General features: G+C 39.8%; 1 protein-coding gene across 1 annotated transcript in view; it reads right to left on the bottom strand.

Annotated features, from left to right (window-relative positions):
* Positions 1 to 20,763, bottom strand: part of LANCL2 (LanC like glutathione S-transferase 2) — a 61,200-nt gene extending 40,437 nt beyond the window's left edge. Inside the window, exons 1-2 of the mRNA XM_061198323.1 lie at positions 20,357 to 20,763; positions 2,336 to 2,453 (exon numbers count right to left, since the gene is read on the bottom strand). Coding sequence (XP_061054306.1) covers positions 2,336 to 2,453; positions 20,357 to 20,545 — 307 coding nt within the window. The 5' untranslated portion in view covers positions 20,546 to 20,763. The remainder of the gene's footprint in view (positions 1 to 2,335; positions 2,454 to 20,356) is intronic.
* Between the last annotated feature and the right edge of the window lie 652 nt (positions 20,764 to 21,415).

Below are 21,415 nucleotides of genomic sequence, written 5' to 3'. Positions count from 1 at the left end.
TTATTATTTGTGTATATTCTCTATCTCACATTTTGCTAAAGGGATAAATTTCGGGTGCTTCATTTATTCTTCTTATATTGTACAGTTTTAGGAGAAAAGACAGGGAGGTATGGGTCTAAGTGGATTCCATACTGCTACATGAACCCAAAAGCCCTAAATATTATTTGAAATCATTCAAACCAAATACTTCCATGATGGTTCTCTCAGTGATTCCAAAAAATGACAACAACTGGGGATTTTTAAGAAATAGTGAGTCTTAGAATCCTCCCCCGAGAGTTCCTGATGTAACTGTCCTGGGGTGGAGGCTGATAGTCTTTGTTTATTAAAAAGCTCTCTGGATAATTCTGATGCATAGCCAATTTGGGACCTAACAATCATGGAGTTAAAATCCCTTTTCAACAAGAAGAAATGCTTTAAGTAAAAGACTTTATAGGGGGAAAACTGTGCTACTAATAACTGTTATTTTTTCTTTCAAGATAACCTTATTCTCTGTATTTTACTTCAAGTTAGCCAAAACTATTTACTTTTACATTTAGGGGACTTCCCTGGTGGTCTGGTGGCTAAGACTCTGTGCTCCCAATTCAGGGAGTCCGGGTTCGAGCCCTGGTCAGGGAACTAGATCCCACATGCCACAACTAAGAGTTCACATGCTGCAACTAAAGATCCCGCATGCTGCAACAAAGATCCCGCGTGCTGCAACTAAGACCCAAACCAGCCAAATAAATAAATAAATTTTTTTTTTTTTTTAAACATCTTTATTGAAGTATAATTGCTTTACAATGGTGTGCTAGCTTCTGCTTTACAACAAAGTGAATCAGTTACACATATACATATGCTGCCATATCTCTTCCCTCTTGCATCTCCCTCCCTCCCACCCTCCCTATCCCACCCCTCTAGGTGGTCACAAAGCACCGAGCTGATCTCCCTGTGCTATGCGGCTGCTTCCCACTAGTTATCTATTTTACATTTGGTAGTGTATATATGTCCATGACACTCTCTCACCCTGGATAAATATTTTTTTAAAATTACATTTAGGATAAGTTTCTTTGGCTCTGTAAGAGAACTAGCTCCATGTCTGTCTGGGTATAAAAGTCTAAAAAATTCAATTCTAATGTTACTATGTACTACTGTATTGATAACAGGCAAATAATAAAGCATCGCATAAATGAGTACAAATATAAACACAAATAATAAAAAAGATCAGGGCCATCAAGTTTGGGCGTGCACTGCAAAAACAAGTGCCAGCTCTTGATGACTCCAACATGTACACTTGTGTCCATACTGTTCACTGATTAAACTATAAAAACTTAGCAAGGGACTTCCCTGGTGGTGTAGTGGTTAAGAATCCGCCTGCCAATGCAGGGGACACGGGTTCGAGACCTGGTCCGGGAAGATCCCACATGCCACAGAGCAACTAAGCCTGTGCGCCACAACTACTGAGCCTGTGCTCTAGAGCCCGCGAGCCACAACTACTGAGCCCGCGTGCCACAACTACTGAAGCCCGTGTGCCTAGAGCCCTTGCTCTGCAACAAGAGAAGCCACCACAATGAGAAGCCTGTGCACCACAGCGAAGAGTAGCCCCCGCTCACCGCAACTAGAGAAAGCCCACGTGCAGCAATGAAGACCCAATGCAGCCAAAAAAATAAATAAATAAATAAATTTATAAAGAATAAAAAAATTAAAAAAAAAAAACTTAGCAAGAAAAGGCTATAATAGCAATGCTCATACTGCAGTCTAATCCCTCAGAACAAGGTCTGTCTCATTTCTTTTATATTCCCTAAATAGCTATGACAATATTATGGCTACCTGGTAAAATAATAAAAAGAATGTAAAGATTAGTTAAGGCAAATTAATTTTGAAATTAAGTTTTTTGATGTGAAATGTATTACTGGTTGCTTGTTTAATTATTATTATCAGAACCAAAATCAAAATCTTTATGTGTACAAATGATGTAAATGAGTACAAAAAGTAGGTTAAATCGTTCATATGTATCGGGCCAGAGAAATCACACAAATACATCTTGTCGCAAAGATCAAAGACCCAAAAGCAAACAAAAAAGCTGATCTTAACACATTTTCAACAACAGCCATATATTAGGTCAGACAGTTAATGTTACAAAAATATGACATACAAACTCATATGCCATTCAAACTTCAGGCAGAAAGAATTTCTTTAGAAATAAAATTACAAAGCATCTCATCAATGAAGATAGCTCAAGACTTCTTTTAAAAGGTATAAACCTTTGACTTTTAAAAGAAAAAGAATTCAGATCCAAGGCTTACATATCATAATCCAAAAATAAAACATACCAATTACTTATACCCCACAGTCTTACCTGTCCAACCAGTATAAGCAGAGCAATCGTGTGGATCCGCTGTCTTCAGCCCTTCTTCCATTTGCTGTAGAAGATCTTTAATTTTGGTCTGGATCCGCCTTGTGAAATTATTAATAATCTGAGAACCAAAAGAAGACATAAAATTAAATTGCACAAGAATAGGACAATGTTGTAGTAACTAACAGTCTAAGTTGTAAAAACAAACAGACAGAAATTATATTACCTGGCCCATTTCAATGTTTCATTGGTTGGAGGGAGTCTACCTTGGTTTTATAACGTAAGTTTTAAAATGAGAGAATGCCCTATATTGACTCTAAGTCATAAGGAGAATTAGAATGCCCTATATGGACTCTAAGTCATAAGTATTGTAGAATCACAAAAAATAAGTTGCAGAAATTAAAGGAAAAAACTAAAAAGCAAAAAAAGAGGAAAGAGATGTATTTGACTACACAAACATTTTAACTTCTTTAAGTTAAAAAACATGAGATGGTTTAAAAGTCAATGACAAGGGGAAATATGTGCAATATAAAATATTATAAATAAAAGAAGACTATATAACAATATAGAAATACACTTAAAATTATCAATGTACCTTATAAAAAGAAAAAAAATCAAATGACAGGCATATGCAAAAATGTTCAATCACTTAGCAATAATGAAATGCAAGTAAGTACAAATACTATGGTTTGCCTATCAGATTAACAAATAATAAAAAAATTTAAAAATGTTAACTCCCAAGGCTGCCAGGAGCTAAGATAACAGGTATTCTTATTCACTGCTGGTGATCTTTCTCAAGGGAAATTTATCAGTATTCTTAAACATGTAGTTGACAGTGTTGTCCAGATTTTTCTGCCTTTGATGATTTTTGAAGACTCTAGTTGTTACATCAATTGCTGAGGTATATTAAAATCTCCACTTGTGACTGTGAAATTGTCTGTTTCTCCCTTTAATTCTGCTTTTTTTTCCTTTAGTGTACTTGTAGTTCTGTTATTTGGCACAGACAAATCTAAGAATATTAGGTCTTCCTGACAGATTTTATCATAAAGAAACATCCCTCTGTGGGACTACAGGAAAAATGTTTTCATGTTACCGGACAGTTAGGGTTTTCAGGCCATATTTTACTGAAATTTGGGATTCTGGACTAAAAGCAACCTTAGGAATTAAGTTACAATAGTATACATTATAAAAGCCCCGGAGAGGTTTACTTAACACCGCAGGGATGTGTCTACATTTCAAAGGGGATGAGAAGCTAGAGCAGGGAGACCCTTCCCAGTCATAGAACTGAAGACAAACGGGCCTGTCTTTTCACAGAGAGATTTATTTATATTCCAAAGACTTTGATATTTCCAATGAAACTCTCTCAGAAAGGGAAGGAGAGACAGTTGTCTCCTTCCCTTTTATAAAAAGCACAGAAAACTTATTTTTCTTCATTCTTTGCCTACAATACAGACTTTGTGTATGTAGGACATTTGACCTGGCTTTCACTGCCAAAGAGGTAAGACGTGAGACTCAGGGAACCACTCACTGGTTATTTTCTGTCTAGTAAATAAGAAATCTCTGATCCAGAAACCTCTTGTGTACATTCAGGAAAAAATTAATAAGTATAAATATTGAAAACCTAAACCACAGTAATATCAACATCATGGCACTACAACACATCCCTTGTTTTTGTTTTCCCCTTTAACAACAAAACTTAGGCACCCATCCACCAACCGAAGTGCCTTCGTGTGAGTTGTGGAATGCAGCACCATACACCAAGGGACCCACGGCAAATCTAGCCCACTAGAGAGCTAGGTAATAAGCAGAGAGACTTCAGTGCCAGCTGTGAAACCTACAGGAGACTGAATCGGTTCCAGCCCCTCAGCTACAGTCCGGGAGTGCAGGCAGAACAGTGACTTAGGCAGTCGCCTTCGGATGAGATAGCCTTTGTGGAAGTCCAGATTTCCAGAGGAGAAGTACCAACACTCCACTGGAGGAAAAAGAAAAAAGGGAGTTTGGATGCACTCAAGTGGGTAAGAGGAACAGCTTGTCTCTGCTGGCATCACCTAATGTTCATATGGCTAAATAGATGGCCTGTGATTTCTCCTGCTGGGGAAAGGGAGAGCCACTGAGTGACCGCCCGGTTTCTAAATCTGTGCAGGACTCTGCTGAAGAGACCTATTTCTCTCATTTCTCATAATGCATCCAGAGCATTACAGAGGGAGTCCAGGCCTGGGGAGAGGGAGCAAGTCAGAGAGCAGCATATAAGATTCCCAGGGCATTAAAGGAATGTAGTTCCTGCTGGTCCATTTTGGACTCTACCAGGAACATGAAAAATCAAGAAGACATGACATCACCAAAAGTTCACAATAATCTTCCAGTGACCAAACATAAAGACATGAAAATCTAACATTGACACAATAAAGAATTCAAAATAGCTGTTTTAAGGAAACTCAATGAGCTATAAAACACAGAAAGACAATTCAATGAAATAAAAAAAACAGTATGGGACGAAAATGAGAAATTTAACAAAGAAATAGAAATCACTGAAAAAAAAACCAAACAGAAATTCTGGAGCTTAAGAATTTAATGAATGAAATGAAAAATGCAATAGAGAGCATCAAAAGCAGGCAGATCAAATAGAAGACAGAATCAACAATACAGATAGGAACTTTGAAAGAACCCAGTCTGAAGAGAAAAAAAAAAAGAGTGAAGAAAGCCTACATGATCTATGAGACATCCTCAAAAAACCAATAGCCAAATCATTAGAGTTTCAGAAGGAAAAGTGAGGGAGAAAGGGGGCAGAAAACTTATTTAAAGAAATAATGGCTGAGAACTTTCCAAACCTGGGAAGAGATTTGGACATCAAGTTCATGAAGCTAATAAACAGATTACCTCATTACTTCAACCCAAAATGTCCTTCCCCAAGACACATTGTAATAAACCTATCAAAAATCAAACACAAAAAAAGAAACCTAAAGACAGCAAGAGAAAAAGAAGACTGTAACCAAAAAAGGAACCCCCAATGGGACATCAGTGAATTTCTCAGCAGAAATCTTACAGGCCAGGAGAGAGTGGGATGATATACTCAAAGTGATGAAAGAAAAAATAAAAAAATAAAAAATACTCCATTTGGGGACTCCATGTGGGGACTTTCCTGGCGGTCCAGTGGTTAAGACTCTGCGCTTCCACTGCAGGGGGCACGGGTTCGATCCTTGATCGCGGAACTAAGATCCTGCATGCCGTGCGGCACGGCCAAAAATTTAAAAAAAAAAACAGAAAAACAAAAAACTCCCTGTGGCAAAGTTATCCTTCTGGAATGAAGAAGAAATAAAGACTTCCCCAAAGGCTGAGGTAATTCATCATCACTAGATCTGTCTAACAAGGAATGCTGAAGGAAGTTCTTCAAGCTGAAATGAGAGGAGGCTAACTAGTAATGTGAAACATAAAAAATACACTGATCAAGGTAAATATAAAATCAAATTCAGAACACTGCAATATGATGGTGTGTTAACACTTAACACTAGTATAAAGATTAGAACTAAAATATCAAAAGTAACTATAGCTACTATAATTTGCTGATGAACATACAATATGGAAAGAGGCAAACTGTGACATAAAAAAACATAAAAGGTGGAAGAGTAAAAGGGTAGATGTTTCCTATGAGATTAAAATTAAGCTGTTATCAGAGTAAAATAGACTGTTATAGCTATAAGATGTTTTATGTATCTCATGAAAATCACAAAGCAAAAAATTTGAGTAGACTCCCAAAAGATAAAGACGAGGGAATCAGAAGCATACAATGGTGGGAAATCACCAATTCACAAAGGAATCCAGCAAGAGTCAAAAAGGAACAAGAAAACTACAAAACAGCCAGAAAGCAATTAAAAAGATGGCACTACTAAGTCCTTACATATCCATAATCACTCTAAATATAAGTAGATTGAACTTCTAATCAAAAGGCAAAGAATGGCTGGATGAATAAAAAGCAAGACCCAACCATATGCTGCCTACAAAAGACTCACTTCAGCTTTAAGAACACACATAGCTCAAAGTGAAAGGATGGAAAAAGACATTCCACAAAGTGGAAACCAAAAGAAAGCAGGGGTAGCTGTATTTATATCAGACAAAATGACCTTAAGTAAAAAGCAGTCACGAGACAAAGATCATTGTATAAAGATAAAAGGGTCAACTCCTCTGAAGAAGACATTAACAATCGGAAATACATATGCACTCAACACCAGAGCAACTAAATATATTAATCAAATAATACCAGAGCTAAAGGGAGAAACAGATAACAATACAACAATAATAGAGAACTTCGATACCACACTGTCAGCAATGGGTAGGTCATCCAGTCAGAAAATCACTAAGGAAACACTGGACTTGAACCATACGTTAGACCAAATGAACCCGATAGACATATATAAGACGTTCAATCCAACAACAGAATATACATTCTTCTCAAGTACACACAGAATATTCTTAAGGATAGATCATATGACAGGGCACAGAACAGGTCTTAACCAAATTTAGAAGACTGAAATCATACCAAGTATCTTTACTGACACTGGTATAAAAATGGAAATCAACAACAAGAGGAAACTGGAAAATCCTCATATATGAGGAAATTGAACAACATACTCCCGGACAACCAATGAGTCAAAGAAATCAAAAGGGAAATCAAACAATATCTTGAAACAAATGAAAACAGAAACACAACATTACCAAAGCTATAGGATGCTGCAAAAGCAGTTCTAAGAGGGAAGTTTATAGTGATAAATACCTACAGTAAGCAAAAAGAAAGATCTTAAATAAATAAATAACCTAGCTTTATACCTCAAGGAACTAGAAGAAGAATAAACCAAGCTCAAAGCTAGCAGAAAAAAGGAAATAACAAAGATCACAGCAAAAATACATGAAATAGAAACTAGAGAAATAATAGAAAAGATTAACAAAACTAAGAGCTGTGTTTAATTAATTAATTTATTTTTAATATTCATTTATTTATTTGGCTGTACCAGGTCTTAGTTGCGGCATGCAGGATCCTCATTGCAGCATGCGGGATCTTTAGTTGCGGCATGCGGGCTCTTTTAGTTGCGGCATGCAGGATCTAGTTCCCCAACCAGGAATTGAACCTGGGCCCCTGCATTGGGAGCATGGAGTCTTAACCACTGGACCACCAGGGAAGTCCCTAACAGCTGTTTTTTAAAAGATTTTTTTTAAAAATTGACAAGCCCTTTAGCTAAACTAAGAAAAAGAGAAGACTCAATAAATAAAAATAGAAACTAAAGAAGAGATATTACAAGTGATACCACAGAAATACAGTTGACCCTTGAACAGCACGGATGTGAAATGCACGGGTCCACTTATATGCAGATACTTTTCAGTAGTAAATACTACAGTGCTACACGGTCCATGGTTGGTTGAATTCAGGGATGTGGAAGACTCGAGAATATGAAGGGCTGACTGTAAGTTATATGCAGATTAACCCATATGCCAACAAAACGGATAACCTAGAAAACATGGATAAATTCCTAGAAACATACAACTAACCAAGGCCAAATCAGAAACAGTGGTCCAGTGGTGGTCCCTGGTGGTCCAGTGGCTAAGACTCTGTGCTCCCAATGCAGGGTGCCCAGGTTTGATCCCTGGTCGAGGAACTAGATCCCACATTCATGCCGCAACTAAGAGTTCGCATGCTGCAACTAAACATCCCACGTGCCGCAACTAAGACCCAGCTCAGCCAAATAAATAAATATCTTTAAAAAGGAATAAATAGAAAGTATGAGTAAACCAATAATGTATAAGGAGGTTGAATCAATAATACAAAACCTCCCAAAAAAGAAAACCCCAGACAAGATGGTTTCACTGGTGAATTCTATGAAACATTTAAAGAATAACTAGCACCAACCTTTTTCAAACTTTTTCAAAAAATTGAAGAGGGAACACTCCCAAATACAAGACCAGCATTACCCTGATACCAAAGCCAGATAAGGACACTATGCGAAACAAAAACTACACACCAATATCCCTGATGAACACGGATGCAAAAATTCTCAACAAGATATTAGCAAAATGAATTCAAAAATACACTAAAAGGATCTTACACCATGATCAAGTGGGATTTTTCCCTGGGATACAAAGATGGTTCAATATATGCAAATCAATAAATGTGACACATCACATTAATAGTACAAGAGATAAAAATCATATGATCCCCTCAATAGATGCAGAAAAAGCATTTGACAAAATACAACATCCTTTCACGATAAAACTCTCAGCAAATTGGGAATAGAAGGAGAACACCTTAACATAATAAAGGCCATATACTTACTATATGGTTATAGCTAACTTCATACTCAATGGTGAAAGGTTGAAAGCTTTTCCGCTACGATCAGGACCAAGACAAGGGTGCCACTCTAAGCACTCTTGTTCAACACAGTACTGGAAATCCTGGCTAGAGCAATCAGGCAAGATAAAGAAATAAAAGGCATCCAAATCGGAAAGGAAAAAGTAAAACTGTTTATATTTACCAATATGATCTTATATACAGAAAACCCTAAAGACTCAACCAAAAAACTGATAGAACTAACCAATAAATTCAGTAAAGTTGCAGGATATAAAATCAATATATAGAAATCAGTTGTTTCTACACACTAACAACAAACTATCCGGAAAAAGAAATAAAAGTCTCATCACAATAGCATCAAAAACAACAAAATGCTTAGGAATACATTTTACCAAAGAGGTGAAAGAGCTGTACTCTGAAAACTGTAAGACTCCGATGAAAGAAAGTGAAGAGATAAACAAATGGAAAGATATCCTGTTTTCGTGGATCAGAAGAATTCACATGTACTGCTGTTACGTGTCAAGGAAGATAGTTGTCTGATTCTCCATCCAACTGTTTAATAACTTTTTGACTCCAAGTTAGTAATTTAAGCCTCCTGTGTCTTGACCTTTGGTTTCCACCATTAATCAAAGAGATGCAGAATAACTTTCATGAGAAGAAAAAAAACTAGAGTACTGCCACTTCATTACCTGGTGTGGCAGAACCCATAAGGTAGTACCTAGCCCACACTTATTGCAGACACCCTTCTTCCTTATTATCAGAATCCTGATTAGATTCACAGCAGCAATGCATCCAACCCCAGAAGTCTTGCTTTCCCAGACTGCCTTATGACCAGGGGCAGCCATATGACACAGTTCTAACCAGTGAGATATAAGTGCAAGTCTTCTAAGGGCTCTTGGAAGGTTCTAATTTTTCTTGATAAAAGAGAAAGATACAGCTGGTACTCCCTTCTTTTTTCTCCCTTCGTCCTATTGTAAAATTGGACAAGAAATCTGGGACTAGGGCAGCCATCTTATACTAGAACACAAAAAATATGAGAGGAGGACCAACATAACTGCAGAAATCCTGAAATGAATCAACACCAAGAGCTGCCTACTTCTAGACTTCCTGTAATACAGGAAAAATAATCTAATTAAGGTACTTCCAAGTTGAGTCTTCTGTTTATTGTAGCTGAATGCAGGCCTAACACATTTATGTACAGTTTTAGCTCTGGCATGATAACGTTATTCCAAAGCATACGCTTTATTCCTCATAAATGATACTGGAGTATAGTTCTAAGGCTTACGATTACTCACTCTAATTCCTTTTAATACTTGCCAAAATTCCATTGTGAAAATAATTTCTCTGCCTTTGCTTTAAGGTATCTTTTCTAGTTCCTAATTTTCTAACTCTCTGTCATCAAAGAGATTTCTAATTTGTTGATGTTGGAACCAAAGTCTCAAGAACAAAGAAAAAAATTTATTATGCTGTAATTCTATTTGGAGAAATTTTAACTGGTTCCTCTCATTTAATAATGGTATTATTATAAAGATAATTAATAATTATTGAGCACTTTACCATATGCCTAGCACTAAGTGCTCTATGTGACATTTCAATTCATCTTCACATTACTGAATGATTCTGTTTTTTAGGTGAGAAACCTGAGGCTAGCCCAAGGTCACATGAGACAACAAGAGACCGAGCTCTTGGAGCTGTGGCTAGACTGTCTAATTCGAAAGTTCCTGGGCCTCCCTATGCTGAGCCCTTGTTGTGAAAATCTTTGCTTGATTCTCTATCTACAGTTGACCTTTAGATTTTTGAAAGGCTTACTACAGCTTTCACTCAATCACACCATATGAACACAATACACATCTTCCACAAAGCACAGAAACAGAACGAGTAGCTAAAGAATTCGGGAGGTTTTTCTCTGACTCAAAGATTAATTTTTAGTAACTGCACTGCAATTAGAAAGAAAATATTCTTTTCCTACATGCTAGGCAATTTTCCCAAACAAGGATGCCCCAAAGTGCTAAAAAGCAAAACGATGTTGGTATTTCTAATACTTATATGTTTTTCTGTATTTTTTTTATGAAAGCTGTGTTTGAGGAAATACAACCCTAAAATACAAAAATACAAAAATCTTAAAAAAGATTGATCATTAACTTTAAAATTCATGATCTTAACTTCAAATAGAGGAGAGTGGAAACTCTCAAAATAGGTGTTTAACATGCACAAATAAATAACTCCTAAAGCAAAAGGTAATGTTTGGAACAGGTATTTGTGAACCAAACTTCTGAGTTTGAATAATGCATCAGGATAGCTTATGAATAAAATCATTTATTATACTCCTCACATAGGTGGGCACTTGTGACACTCCATCTAATTCAATCCTGATAACCCTATAACAACATTATCATCCCCATGTTATAGACAAAGAAACTAAAGCTAACAATGACTTGTCTACATTTTTAAAGATAATAAAAATAGCTTTTTAACCCACATTTTGTGTATGTGCGATACACAGATTATACACTCCAGAATATGTGCAAATATATAGACACCAGTAATTACAAGTATATGTATACACAGGCACATATATATACATCAGCAAGTAATTCTTTCATAGGAAAGGTTTTAACAAATCTTTTTAATCCAGGGCACAGGTTGAGGAAAGTATATTTTGTAATCTCAGATCTCCCAGGGGAAAATGCTCTGTGACAGTTTACACACATGAAGTAGGTAGGTTTGGTTTTCTAACACTTTATTTTCAAACAAAAATGAATAAGCAAAAGTACCCCAATCATTACCTCAAAGTGAATTACTAAAGGAGAAAAGGGGAAAAAAGTTGTATGTTTTGACAGTAAAGAATTAGATGGTGGGGGAACATCTACCCTCACTAGCAGTATTTTCAATAAACAGAAGAAGGATCATTACCTATACTGAATGTGTGTCAAGGAAATGCTGTTTGCTTAGATGTTTGAAAATAGTTCATTCTTTTAAAAATAGGTATATATTTACATAATCAGGTCTGTTTCTGTTTTTCTTGTTTCAAAGTCAGTAACACTATTAATAGAAAATATTCTAGACTACATATCCTAAACACACACATCTGTCCAATTCTGATGTACTTATTTTGTGTCATAAAAGTTAATTGATAATCTGCTGTGTATACTCTCTAGGGGATATATATATCATAACCACAAAAGAAGTTTATAATGGCCATAAAGAACCAAGGACAACTGCTTAGTAATGGTATATTAATAAACTGATTACAAGGGCTCAAAGCATACACAATTATAGTTAACATAAGGTTAATAGGACTTTGTGGTCAAATTATATTTATTTTTGGAAAGCTCTCGGTGAAAAACTAGGCTTCATTTTTGATTAAACAATTGTTGCACGGTATTAGCTAAAATCTAGGGAAGAGAAACATTTTCTGAAAAGGAAACTCAGTTTGTTATATTCAATTCTATTCAAGTAAAATTGGCTCAAACCTATTCCGGCCCTAGCAGACTCCTAGGTGGCCGCCCTACACAATACAGGCCTCACCTGGGACACCCATGAAGTATATTACACAGTCTTATATTAGGTTAGAAGACTGTCTAGAGGACCTAGGTCATGACTCATATAACATTCTAGATACAGAAGAGATTTTAAAGATAAAATGATGCTATTAAATAATATACAGGGCTTCCCTGGTGGCGCAGTGGTTGAGAATCTGCCTGCCAATGCAGGGGACGCGGGTTCGAGCCCTGGTCTGGGAAGATCCCACATGCTGTGGAGCAGCTGGGTCCGTGAGCCACAACTACTGAGCCTGCGCGTCTGGAGCCTGTGCTCCGCAACAAGAGAGGCCACGATAGTGAGAGGCCCGTACACCGCGATGAAGAGTGGCCCCCGCTTGCCGCAACTGGAGAAGGCCCTTGCGCAGAAACGAGGACCCAGCACAGCCAAAAATAAATAAATTAATTAATTAATTAAAAAAATAATAATATATAAAAATGATTCTAATAAAAAAAAGTTTATTTCAGTACATTTATTCATTCAACATTCACTGAGTGTCTATTCTGTCCTAGCTCAGTATCAAGTGTGGAGGTATTTTTTTAAATAATAATAATAATTCAAGCACAGGTAAGAAAAAATTCCTGTCTCAAAGAGTAGAGTGAAGTGGGGAAAAGAAACAAAAATGAATCACAGTCAGCCCTCACTAACCATGGATTAAACCTTCAGAGCTCCTGTTTGGGGGTTCAAGCATAAGCATGCGAATCTGAAGATCTATGTCATGATATACAACAATTTTCAATTTTGCTGAGGCCCCAGTAAAAAGACAATGAGTTGACAGAACTGTGGGCAGAGAGCTTAGCTGACTTTCCAACATCCAATAATCCTTTTTCACCTTCCCCACCATCAGCAGGCGTGTTAGTGTCCCCACTGCAGAGATGTGAGTGAGGAAAGTACGGTAGGGAATTTAGAAATCTGAGAACACACCCACATGAATACTGCATGTTTGCCTATATTTTCCTCAGAAGGAAAAGGCACAAGAACAAGCATTTCTCTAAGAAGGAAAAAGTAAAGGATATGCAATATTTTTTTATATTCCACTAAAGATATAAACTTTTAAGCAATTGTTCATTATCACATTGTATGCTATAGTGACAAAAAATAGGATACATAATAATGCTAATAGCTATCATTAACTGAACTCTTAAACTACTTACCTATATATTAGTAACTATGCGTAACAAGGTACTAATTGTATCAGTATTAGGCACCCTTTTGAGTGCTCTAAATGTATTAACTTAAACACCATAACAACCTAATGAGGAATGGGTTACTCTACAACTATATTATTATCAACTTTCAACCAATACATTATATTAAGAACTTCAATTACCTTTTCAACTTAACCCTTTACTACAAGCTGATGAGATAAATGTTATTATCCTATGTTAATGGGCATTGTTCTAAGTGTTTAAATGCATTAATTAAATAGTCATAACCTATTAGGAAGGTACTATCATTGCCCAAATTACTTGCCCAAAGGCTATAGCTAATAAGTGGCAGAAAAGTAGGAGTCAAACCCAGGTCTATCCAAGTTCTCACCTGCTCTATACTCCACATGCTATTCCCAACCGATGGGAAATGCTGATTTGCAATATTTTTGTAGTCTCCCCTACATAATCTTCCCCTTATGCTTTTATGTCAATATTTTTCCATATCAGGAATTGAAAACTGGCTGGAGGTTAAAATTAAAAGAAAATTCAACAAGCTGTAGAGCAGGGCTCCTCCAATATAACGGGCATATGGACAGTCTGGCCTGGGAATCTGGTGAAACGCAGGTTCTGGTTCTTTAGGTGTAGCATGGAAGCCGCACCTTCTAACAAGCATTCAGGAAAGGCTGATGTTTTTTGGTCCACAAATCTCACTTGGAGGAGAAAGGCTGTAGAGTATATTCCCTCCCTCACCCCCATTTTAGCTCATCTGAATGAAAGAAAAATTATTGGGTTGGCCAAAAAGTTCGTTCGGGTTTTCCCGTACGATCCAGAAAAACCCGAACGAACTTTTTGGCCAACCTAATATATTTTCTGGGCAACTGAAAAGTGCTATTTCCTCATGCTTCCATGATATATTATGACATTCAACAAATTTTGAAGTGAAAAGCAAAAATATAGAAAATTAAGTGAAAAAGTATAAAATGAAGAATTTCCAACAGCTCAAGATAATGTCAAGTCATAGATTCCAAGTAAAAATTCTCTTTATCTTCATTTTTGTAAGGAAAAAGTTTTAAAATCCTTAGGACCCCTCAAGTCCTTTAGAATTGGCTCCAATCTACCTTTTCAGCCCCATTACCACCCAATGTTCTTCACGCTCCCTCCTCTGCAGTCAGATTCTACTCCCTGCCTTTCCCTTCACACAGCGCTCCCCCTTAGCCCGGCAAAGCCCCACTGGTAGATTCACTAGCAGAAGCCACTGGACTGAGGTGGCGCTAAAGCCCTGGCAGTGCAGTAAGCAAACCAAAACCTGAGCCTGCAGATGCCTCAAGGTCATGAAATCAAAACACCAAGGACAACCAACCACAAACAGCTAGGCTTTAAGCTATAGCCAATCAAAAATGTCCTTGCTTTGCTTCCACACTTCTTCTACACAGCTGACCCTTAAAGAAGACAGGTTTGAACAGCTTGGGTCCACCCGCACGGGGATTTTTTTCAACAGTGAATACTACAGTACCACACAATCCCTAGTTGGTTGAATCCACGGATAAGGAACCACAGATATGGAAGAAATTCAGTACAGAGGAACGACCTATGCAGAATTAAGTTATGGGGACATTCGACTGTTCGGAGGGTCAGTGCCCCTAACCCGCTCACTGTTCCCCTGGCTCGTCGGAAAAATGCTCCTAACCACTTCCAGTTTGGCGCTGCCTGATTCAAATCCATTTGTGCTCCCTAAACTCTTAACATTTGTAATAAGCCTCAGTTTATCTTTTGACAGTTCTGCTGTCAGAAGAGGAAATCGAAGGAGACACTTGACAGCCCCCAGGAGGTCCCCTCATTAAAACAGGCCAAGTTTAATGAGACGACTTATTTTGCAAACAAATTAGCCTTACTTTAAATAGAAATGAGAGTGACTGTAGAGAAAAAAAATTATGTTTCAGTAGAAAATTGTAACACAACCATGTGCATATCAGATTTTAGTCCTGTTCATTGCCCTTGAGGTTTGCTATATACCTGTCAACTGGACTGGGTCCTGAATTCTTCTAGCTTCTTCAAATACCTGGCTATGACTCTCCAAACTATCAATAATATTTCCAGTTTTCTCCCACCTTTCTGATCTGGAATCACTAAGAAGATTGCCCTTGAACTTCCTTGAAGGGCCCATACCAGCTCCTCCTCAAACCCAGATGGAAGCCAAATTTCAGGACCCTGAACCTTAGATCCACATCCCTCAACTAAAAAGGGCTCCTCCAGACTCTTGGAACTGCACACCAGGTGGAGATCTAAAGTGAAATTGACCAGGGAGGTTCCTCCCCAGAAGCAGATGGCATCTCCCAAGATCCCACAACAAGATCTTCATCTCCAATATAAAAACCTTTATTCCTTTTGCCACTTCACTACTTGCTTTTTCTCTCTGCTAATGCACAAGATGATAATGCTCCTTAGCTCTGGCAACTATCACCGAATCTACTGCCAAGGCCATAGCTGCACAACAAAAGTCACTAGGCTTTCTTGCTAAGGTGGTTCTAGATAATAGAATTGCTTAGATCACTTACTGGCTAAACAAGGAGTCTGCACCAAAGCAAATACTTCCTGCTGTACCTGGATCAACCTCTCTGATATTTTAGCAAATGTAAGAAATTAGCAAATAAGCTACTTGGCTAAAACAGGTTGATATCCCTTCAGGTATATTCTTTGATTTATTTGATACCAACTGGTTTGGTTCATGGGGGCCCTGGCTTAGGGTTAGTCTTCAGTCTCTTTGTGTTATCCTCCTCATAGTCGTCATCAGTCTCCCTGGTGGGCTATATTCTCTCAACCGTCTTAAATGCCATGTTCACAGCCATCAGCAGTACATCAGGTGGTCTCACTGCTCTTGGAGAAACAGAAACAAGTGAACAAAGAGATGAACAGCAAAAACAATTCTTCCATGGACCTGACACCACAGCCTGTGAGTTTCACAATGAGACAAGAGCAACTTAACTTAACTCTGATGGTGACCGAGGGTGGCGCTTATACACCATTTGAGATCAAGCTCTCATGTATGAGAGCGTGACCAAAAGGGGTATTGTTAGATTAATTGAACAAGGAGACCATTAGGCTGAGGTGGCTCTATTGCCTCGGCAGCCTCTGTAAGCAAACCAAAACCTAAGCCTGTAAATGCCTCAAGGTTACAAAATCAAAACCTAAGGACAACCAATCACAAAGAGCCAACTGGGCTTTAAGCTATAGCAACTGGATTCCTGATCCTCAGAAACTATGTGAGATAATAAATTTTTATTAAATTATTAAGTTTGGGGATCATTTATTACATAGCAATAGATGGATAATAACAGTGGCTTCTCCCTTGAGTGCCCTCTTAGCCCGAGGAATGGGGCTGCTCCTCATATCAGCTATTCCTATATTCTTTAGAGTTCTCTTTACTTCTTATGAGGCAATCTCTCGTTACTCCAATCTCTTTATGGTTAGTAATAATTCTTTGTATTAAACTTTCCCTACCAAATCACTGTGTGGTTTCTGTCTCCTGAGTGCATCCCTGATGATACAGCGGATAAACCTGATGCTGCTCATCGGAGACACACTCTTTGAGAAACACTGGTGTCCATTAACCATGATTCAGCTCCTGAAGTTCATGGCCACAACGAAATCAAGCAAAAAGAAGGGAAGAAACGGCTATAAGAGAAGTAGCCAACAGTGTTGACTTTAGATACCTTCCATAATTTAAAAAACAAAAACAAAGAAAGCTGCTATTACACTGGTTCACTGCTTTTCATAATATCTGGACCGATGTTGTCAGAATGTTACAAAAGCCTACTTACAGAAACATAATTCAGTGAAGTCGACTTGATCTGGTTTTAGAATTTGAGGTGAATTTTACTGATCGATTACACCACAACATATACACAGCTAACCTAAATGGGATCAAATAAGTGACTTAAAGAATACTTAGTAATAGTTACTGTGTTGGTAGATTTTACGTAATCTTTTCTCACTAACAGCACACACCATCATGACAAAATTATTCCTGAATGCCTAATTTACAAATTACACTCCGTATTAATTTCCTAGGATGCCGAAACAAACTGAGTGGCTTAAAACAACAGAAGTTTATAGTCTCACAGTTCTCGAGGCCATAAGTCCAAAATCAAGGGTTGGCAGGCCATGTTCCCTCTGAGACTCTGGGCAGAATCCTTCCTTGCCTCTTCTAGTTTCTGGTGTTTGCTAGCCATCTCTGACATTCCTTGACTTACAAATGCATCACTCTAATCTCTGCCTCCATCATTCCATGGCCATTTTCTCTCTCCCTGTGTATCTCTGTCTCTCTTCTAAGGACACTAGTTTATATTGGATTAAGAGCCTACCTTACTCCAGCATGACCTTACTTTAACTGATTACATCTAACATAACCTTATTCCCAAATGTCACATTCTGACATTCCAGAGGTTAGGACTTCATCTTTTGGGCAGACACAATTCAACTCATAACACCCTCATTTTCATGAAACTTTATGTCTATCAAAACAAATGCATAGTTTAACAACTTTTATTTTAATTACATTCTTAATATTCTAAGAATTAAAGATGTAATAATCTGTTAATCACAATCTATCAATACAGAAAACAGGGGAACTTAATTCATGTTCATTCTGTTTTATGACTTCCCTAAATCTAAGCATTCTTTCTCTTACCTTAAGTGGGGTCTGGCTGCTTGCTGCTCTAAAACCAGTACTCGAGAGGCAAGGCTGGTGGAAATCAAAGTTTGCTTTATTTTGGAAGCTGGCAAACCCGGGGGTGGGGTGGGGTGGGGTGGGTACTCATGTCCAAAGGCTGACACCCCCCGCCCCCAAGGATGACCAGTAGGTAAGAGCTTTTAAAGGCGAGTTTCTGGGGTGTGTAAGTGGAAGCAGGGAGCTACGTGTAGAAACACCACAGTCAGCTCTGACAGTCATCTTGAAATTGGTCATGTGGTGGTCTGATCAACATCATCTTGTTTTAAGTACACTTAGTTTTCAGTTCCAGGGTCGGTTTGCTCCCATTTCTTTGAGGCCAGTTCTCAGAATTGTGGCAGCTGATGTCATGGCTACAGTCTGGTCATCATGTAGTTCACTTCTTCCACCTGGTGGGGCTTTCAGTCTCTACAAAACAGCTCAAAGGACATGGCCCACAATACTATCTACAGCCCTTGAGGAGGAACTAAAGGTCCTTCACTTTGCTTCATGACTAAACTATTATTATTTTGTCCTGTTTGATTGCTTTCCTTTGCTTCTGCATTTTCTCACTTCTCTAATTCAACTTATTCTTTGGCTGCCATTTTTCTACAGACGAAAGGTGGGCTGAGGACATGGGCGGGGGGGTGGCGGTGCGGACCACAGGGTCCTGCTCCATTTCATGTCCACCTTTCAGAATCAGAAATCCCTCTCTCCCTTTAATGTGCTCTCATTTTCATGTTCAAGAACATGAAAAAACTCCTCCCCTTTCCTTTAGCATATAACAACGACCACTGGCATGGGTCCCCCACCCTGACTTATTTTAATTGTTTAATTGCATGGAGATATCACAAGCCCCATTAGTTATTTGTGGTTTAATTTTCTTTTACATAAGCCCGTTTGGTATGTAGTTGACGTCAACATCATGTTTACCGGATATAAAAGGTTAAAAAGAAAAACATGTAATTTCAGAACCAGTGTTTATCTCCTTCTCAGAGGTAGAAAATGAAACTCAACTGTTCTCACCTCTTTACTGTTCTCAGGGAGACTCAAATAGTGGTTCCTTTCACTTATCTTTAAACTGCAGTAGCCTCCTTACTCTAAGGATAATATTGAGACAGGAACTGATTATATGTAAGAATGACAGATTTTTCAAATGTTTGCCAGAGACTTATTTTTACTACAAAGGATTTAAACACCAAGTCACAAACAAAACAGCAATGTATGTGAAAACAAAAGAAATCCAGAGAAAAATCAGTGCTGACATATGAATTCTAAACCACGAGCACTGACTTTTCCAGGGGAAGAAAGAGGATGCATTTATTGCGGGGCTTACCAGGTACCACGTAAGGCAGTTTGACAGACCATTTTATATACTTCAATTCAATCACTAACATCCCTGTGAGTTAGGATTTGTTCTCCAGGTCTGAATTACATACAAGAAGAGCGAGTTCAGAGAAGTCACTTGCCTAAGATTCCATGTTCACACCAATAATAGCTCTTTCAAAATTGCCTTCATTGGGGCGAACTCATACCTTTTCAAACACAAAATACATGGGGAGCCGGGGAGGTAAAGTGGGAGTTGGAACAGAGATCAGTGGAAACACAGAAACCTAACCTGTGAACGCGCGGTTTTACCAAAACGAGAACAGCTGTGCCGATATGTCCCCCTTCCCCCTACGGAGTTAGCTCGTTCACACGTATCCCACTTCCGACTCCTGGGCGCCCACACCAGACCCATCACAGTGACACTACTGTGTAGAAACAAGGCCTTTCGGTTGCTGTTCCCAGGCCCTACACTCCAAGGGCAGGGGACCGGAGGCCAGGGCTGACGATAAGCTCGGCCCCAGGGAAAGCGCCAACAGGCGGTCAGCGGGTACGCTTTGCAGCTCTGCGGGCGGGCCCTCGATGGTAAACAAATCTGCACCTCAACAGACCCCGGACACCTGGCCCGCACTTCCGAGAGCCCCGAAAGAGCGTATTTCAAAGGCACAACGGGCCAGGAGGCGCCTGCCAGGAGGAAAGCGGCTAACAACGCAAAGCTCCGCAGCCTTCCAGGGCCACATCGCCCGGGAAGGACCGCAGCTCGGCGCCCGCGCGCTGGGAGCTCGCCAGCCCCGGACCGCCCAGCGGCGGAACCCAGGGCCTCGACCCAGGAGCAGCGCGCGGGGCGGGTGGGTGACGTCCGCGCAGCGACGGGGCGACGGGGCGGCGGGCGGACGCTACCACCGCCGGCGCTCCCCCTCCCCCAACGCCTGGCGCGGCCCGAGTCCGGCCGCCGGTCGCCGACTCACCTTCCCATCGCTGTGGAAGGGGAGGCCGAGCTCGTCGGGAGTGAGCTGGGGCCGAGCACGTGGCGGCTCCTCCGCCGGCACGGCGGCGGCGGCCTCGTAGTCCGGGAAGGGGTTGGGGAACGCCCGCTCCTCCATATCCGCGTCCCCGCCCAACTGCAACTTAAGCCTCCGGGACATGGTCTCGCCCATGTCGGCCGCGCGCCCTGCCCTCCGCGGGGCCGCGCGGTACGGCGAGCGAGCGGGGACAAACCTCCTCCGAGGCGCTCGGGCCCGGCCGCGGGCGGGTCTCAGGCAAGCCCTAAAGAAGGCGGCGGGCGCCCCGCCCCGGCCCGGCTCTGGACGGGCCCTCGGGGAGGCTGCGGCGGTTCGCAGTCACCGGGGCGCCGCGGTAGCGGGGTCCCCTCCGAGGAGTAGGCTCCGGCCAGCGGCGCCGCAAGGACAGCGTCTCCGGGGAGGGCGCTGTCCCTCGCCGTCATCCCGCCGTCGGGGGGGAGGGGGGTCTGGAGGAGGAGCCACCGCCTTTTTTTTTTTCCTTTTAGGTTTTAAGTTCCTTTGTTTTGAGTAAACCGGTATCTTTGGTAGCAGCACGTAATGTGAAAGCATCCTTAATCACCTAAATATTTCATTGACCCCCAAGCTCGTCCAATATTAGTGTAATTGCCCAGGAGCATAACATGTATAATAATAAAAGGACACAAGCAAGTACATCTGCATTTATATAATCACAACATAGTTAGCAGCCTTTATTGGTTCTCTTTGCTCTTCTTGTTGTTTCTTTAATTATTTGAAACTAAATAGATGTGATGATTTCTCCTCCTCGAGGGAAATATATGATCCCCTTTTTTTTTTTTTCCATTTAAACATTGAATGCCAGATGGTACTAGGTGATGACAAAAGATAGTTTCTACCCTCGGGATTCCAAGTTAGTGGGTGAGAAAAGTAAGCATAGCTTAGCATCATGTGGATACTTTTCTGAAACCAAGCAAGGTATACATTAATATATCAAAAAGTGACATGATAGAGGAAAACACTACCAAGCACTGGAAAGGCTCCATCCTC

The sequence above is a fragment of the Eubalaena glacialis genome, chromosome 8 (genome assembly GCF_028564815.1).
Source record: "Eubalaena glacialis isolate mEubGla1 chromosome 8, mEubGla1.1.hap2.+ XY, whole genome shotgun sequence".
Lineage (NCBI taxonomy): Eukaryota > Metazoa > Chordata > Mammalia > Artiodactyla > Balaenidae > Eubalaena > Eubalaena glacialis.
Note: the sequence above shows the minus strand (reverse complement) of the source record. Positions and strands in the feature narration are given on the sequence as shown.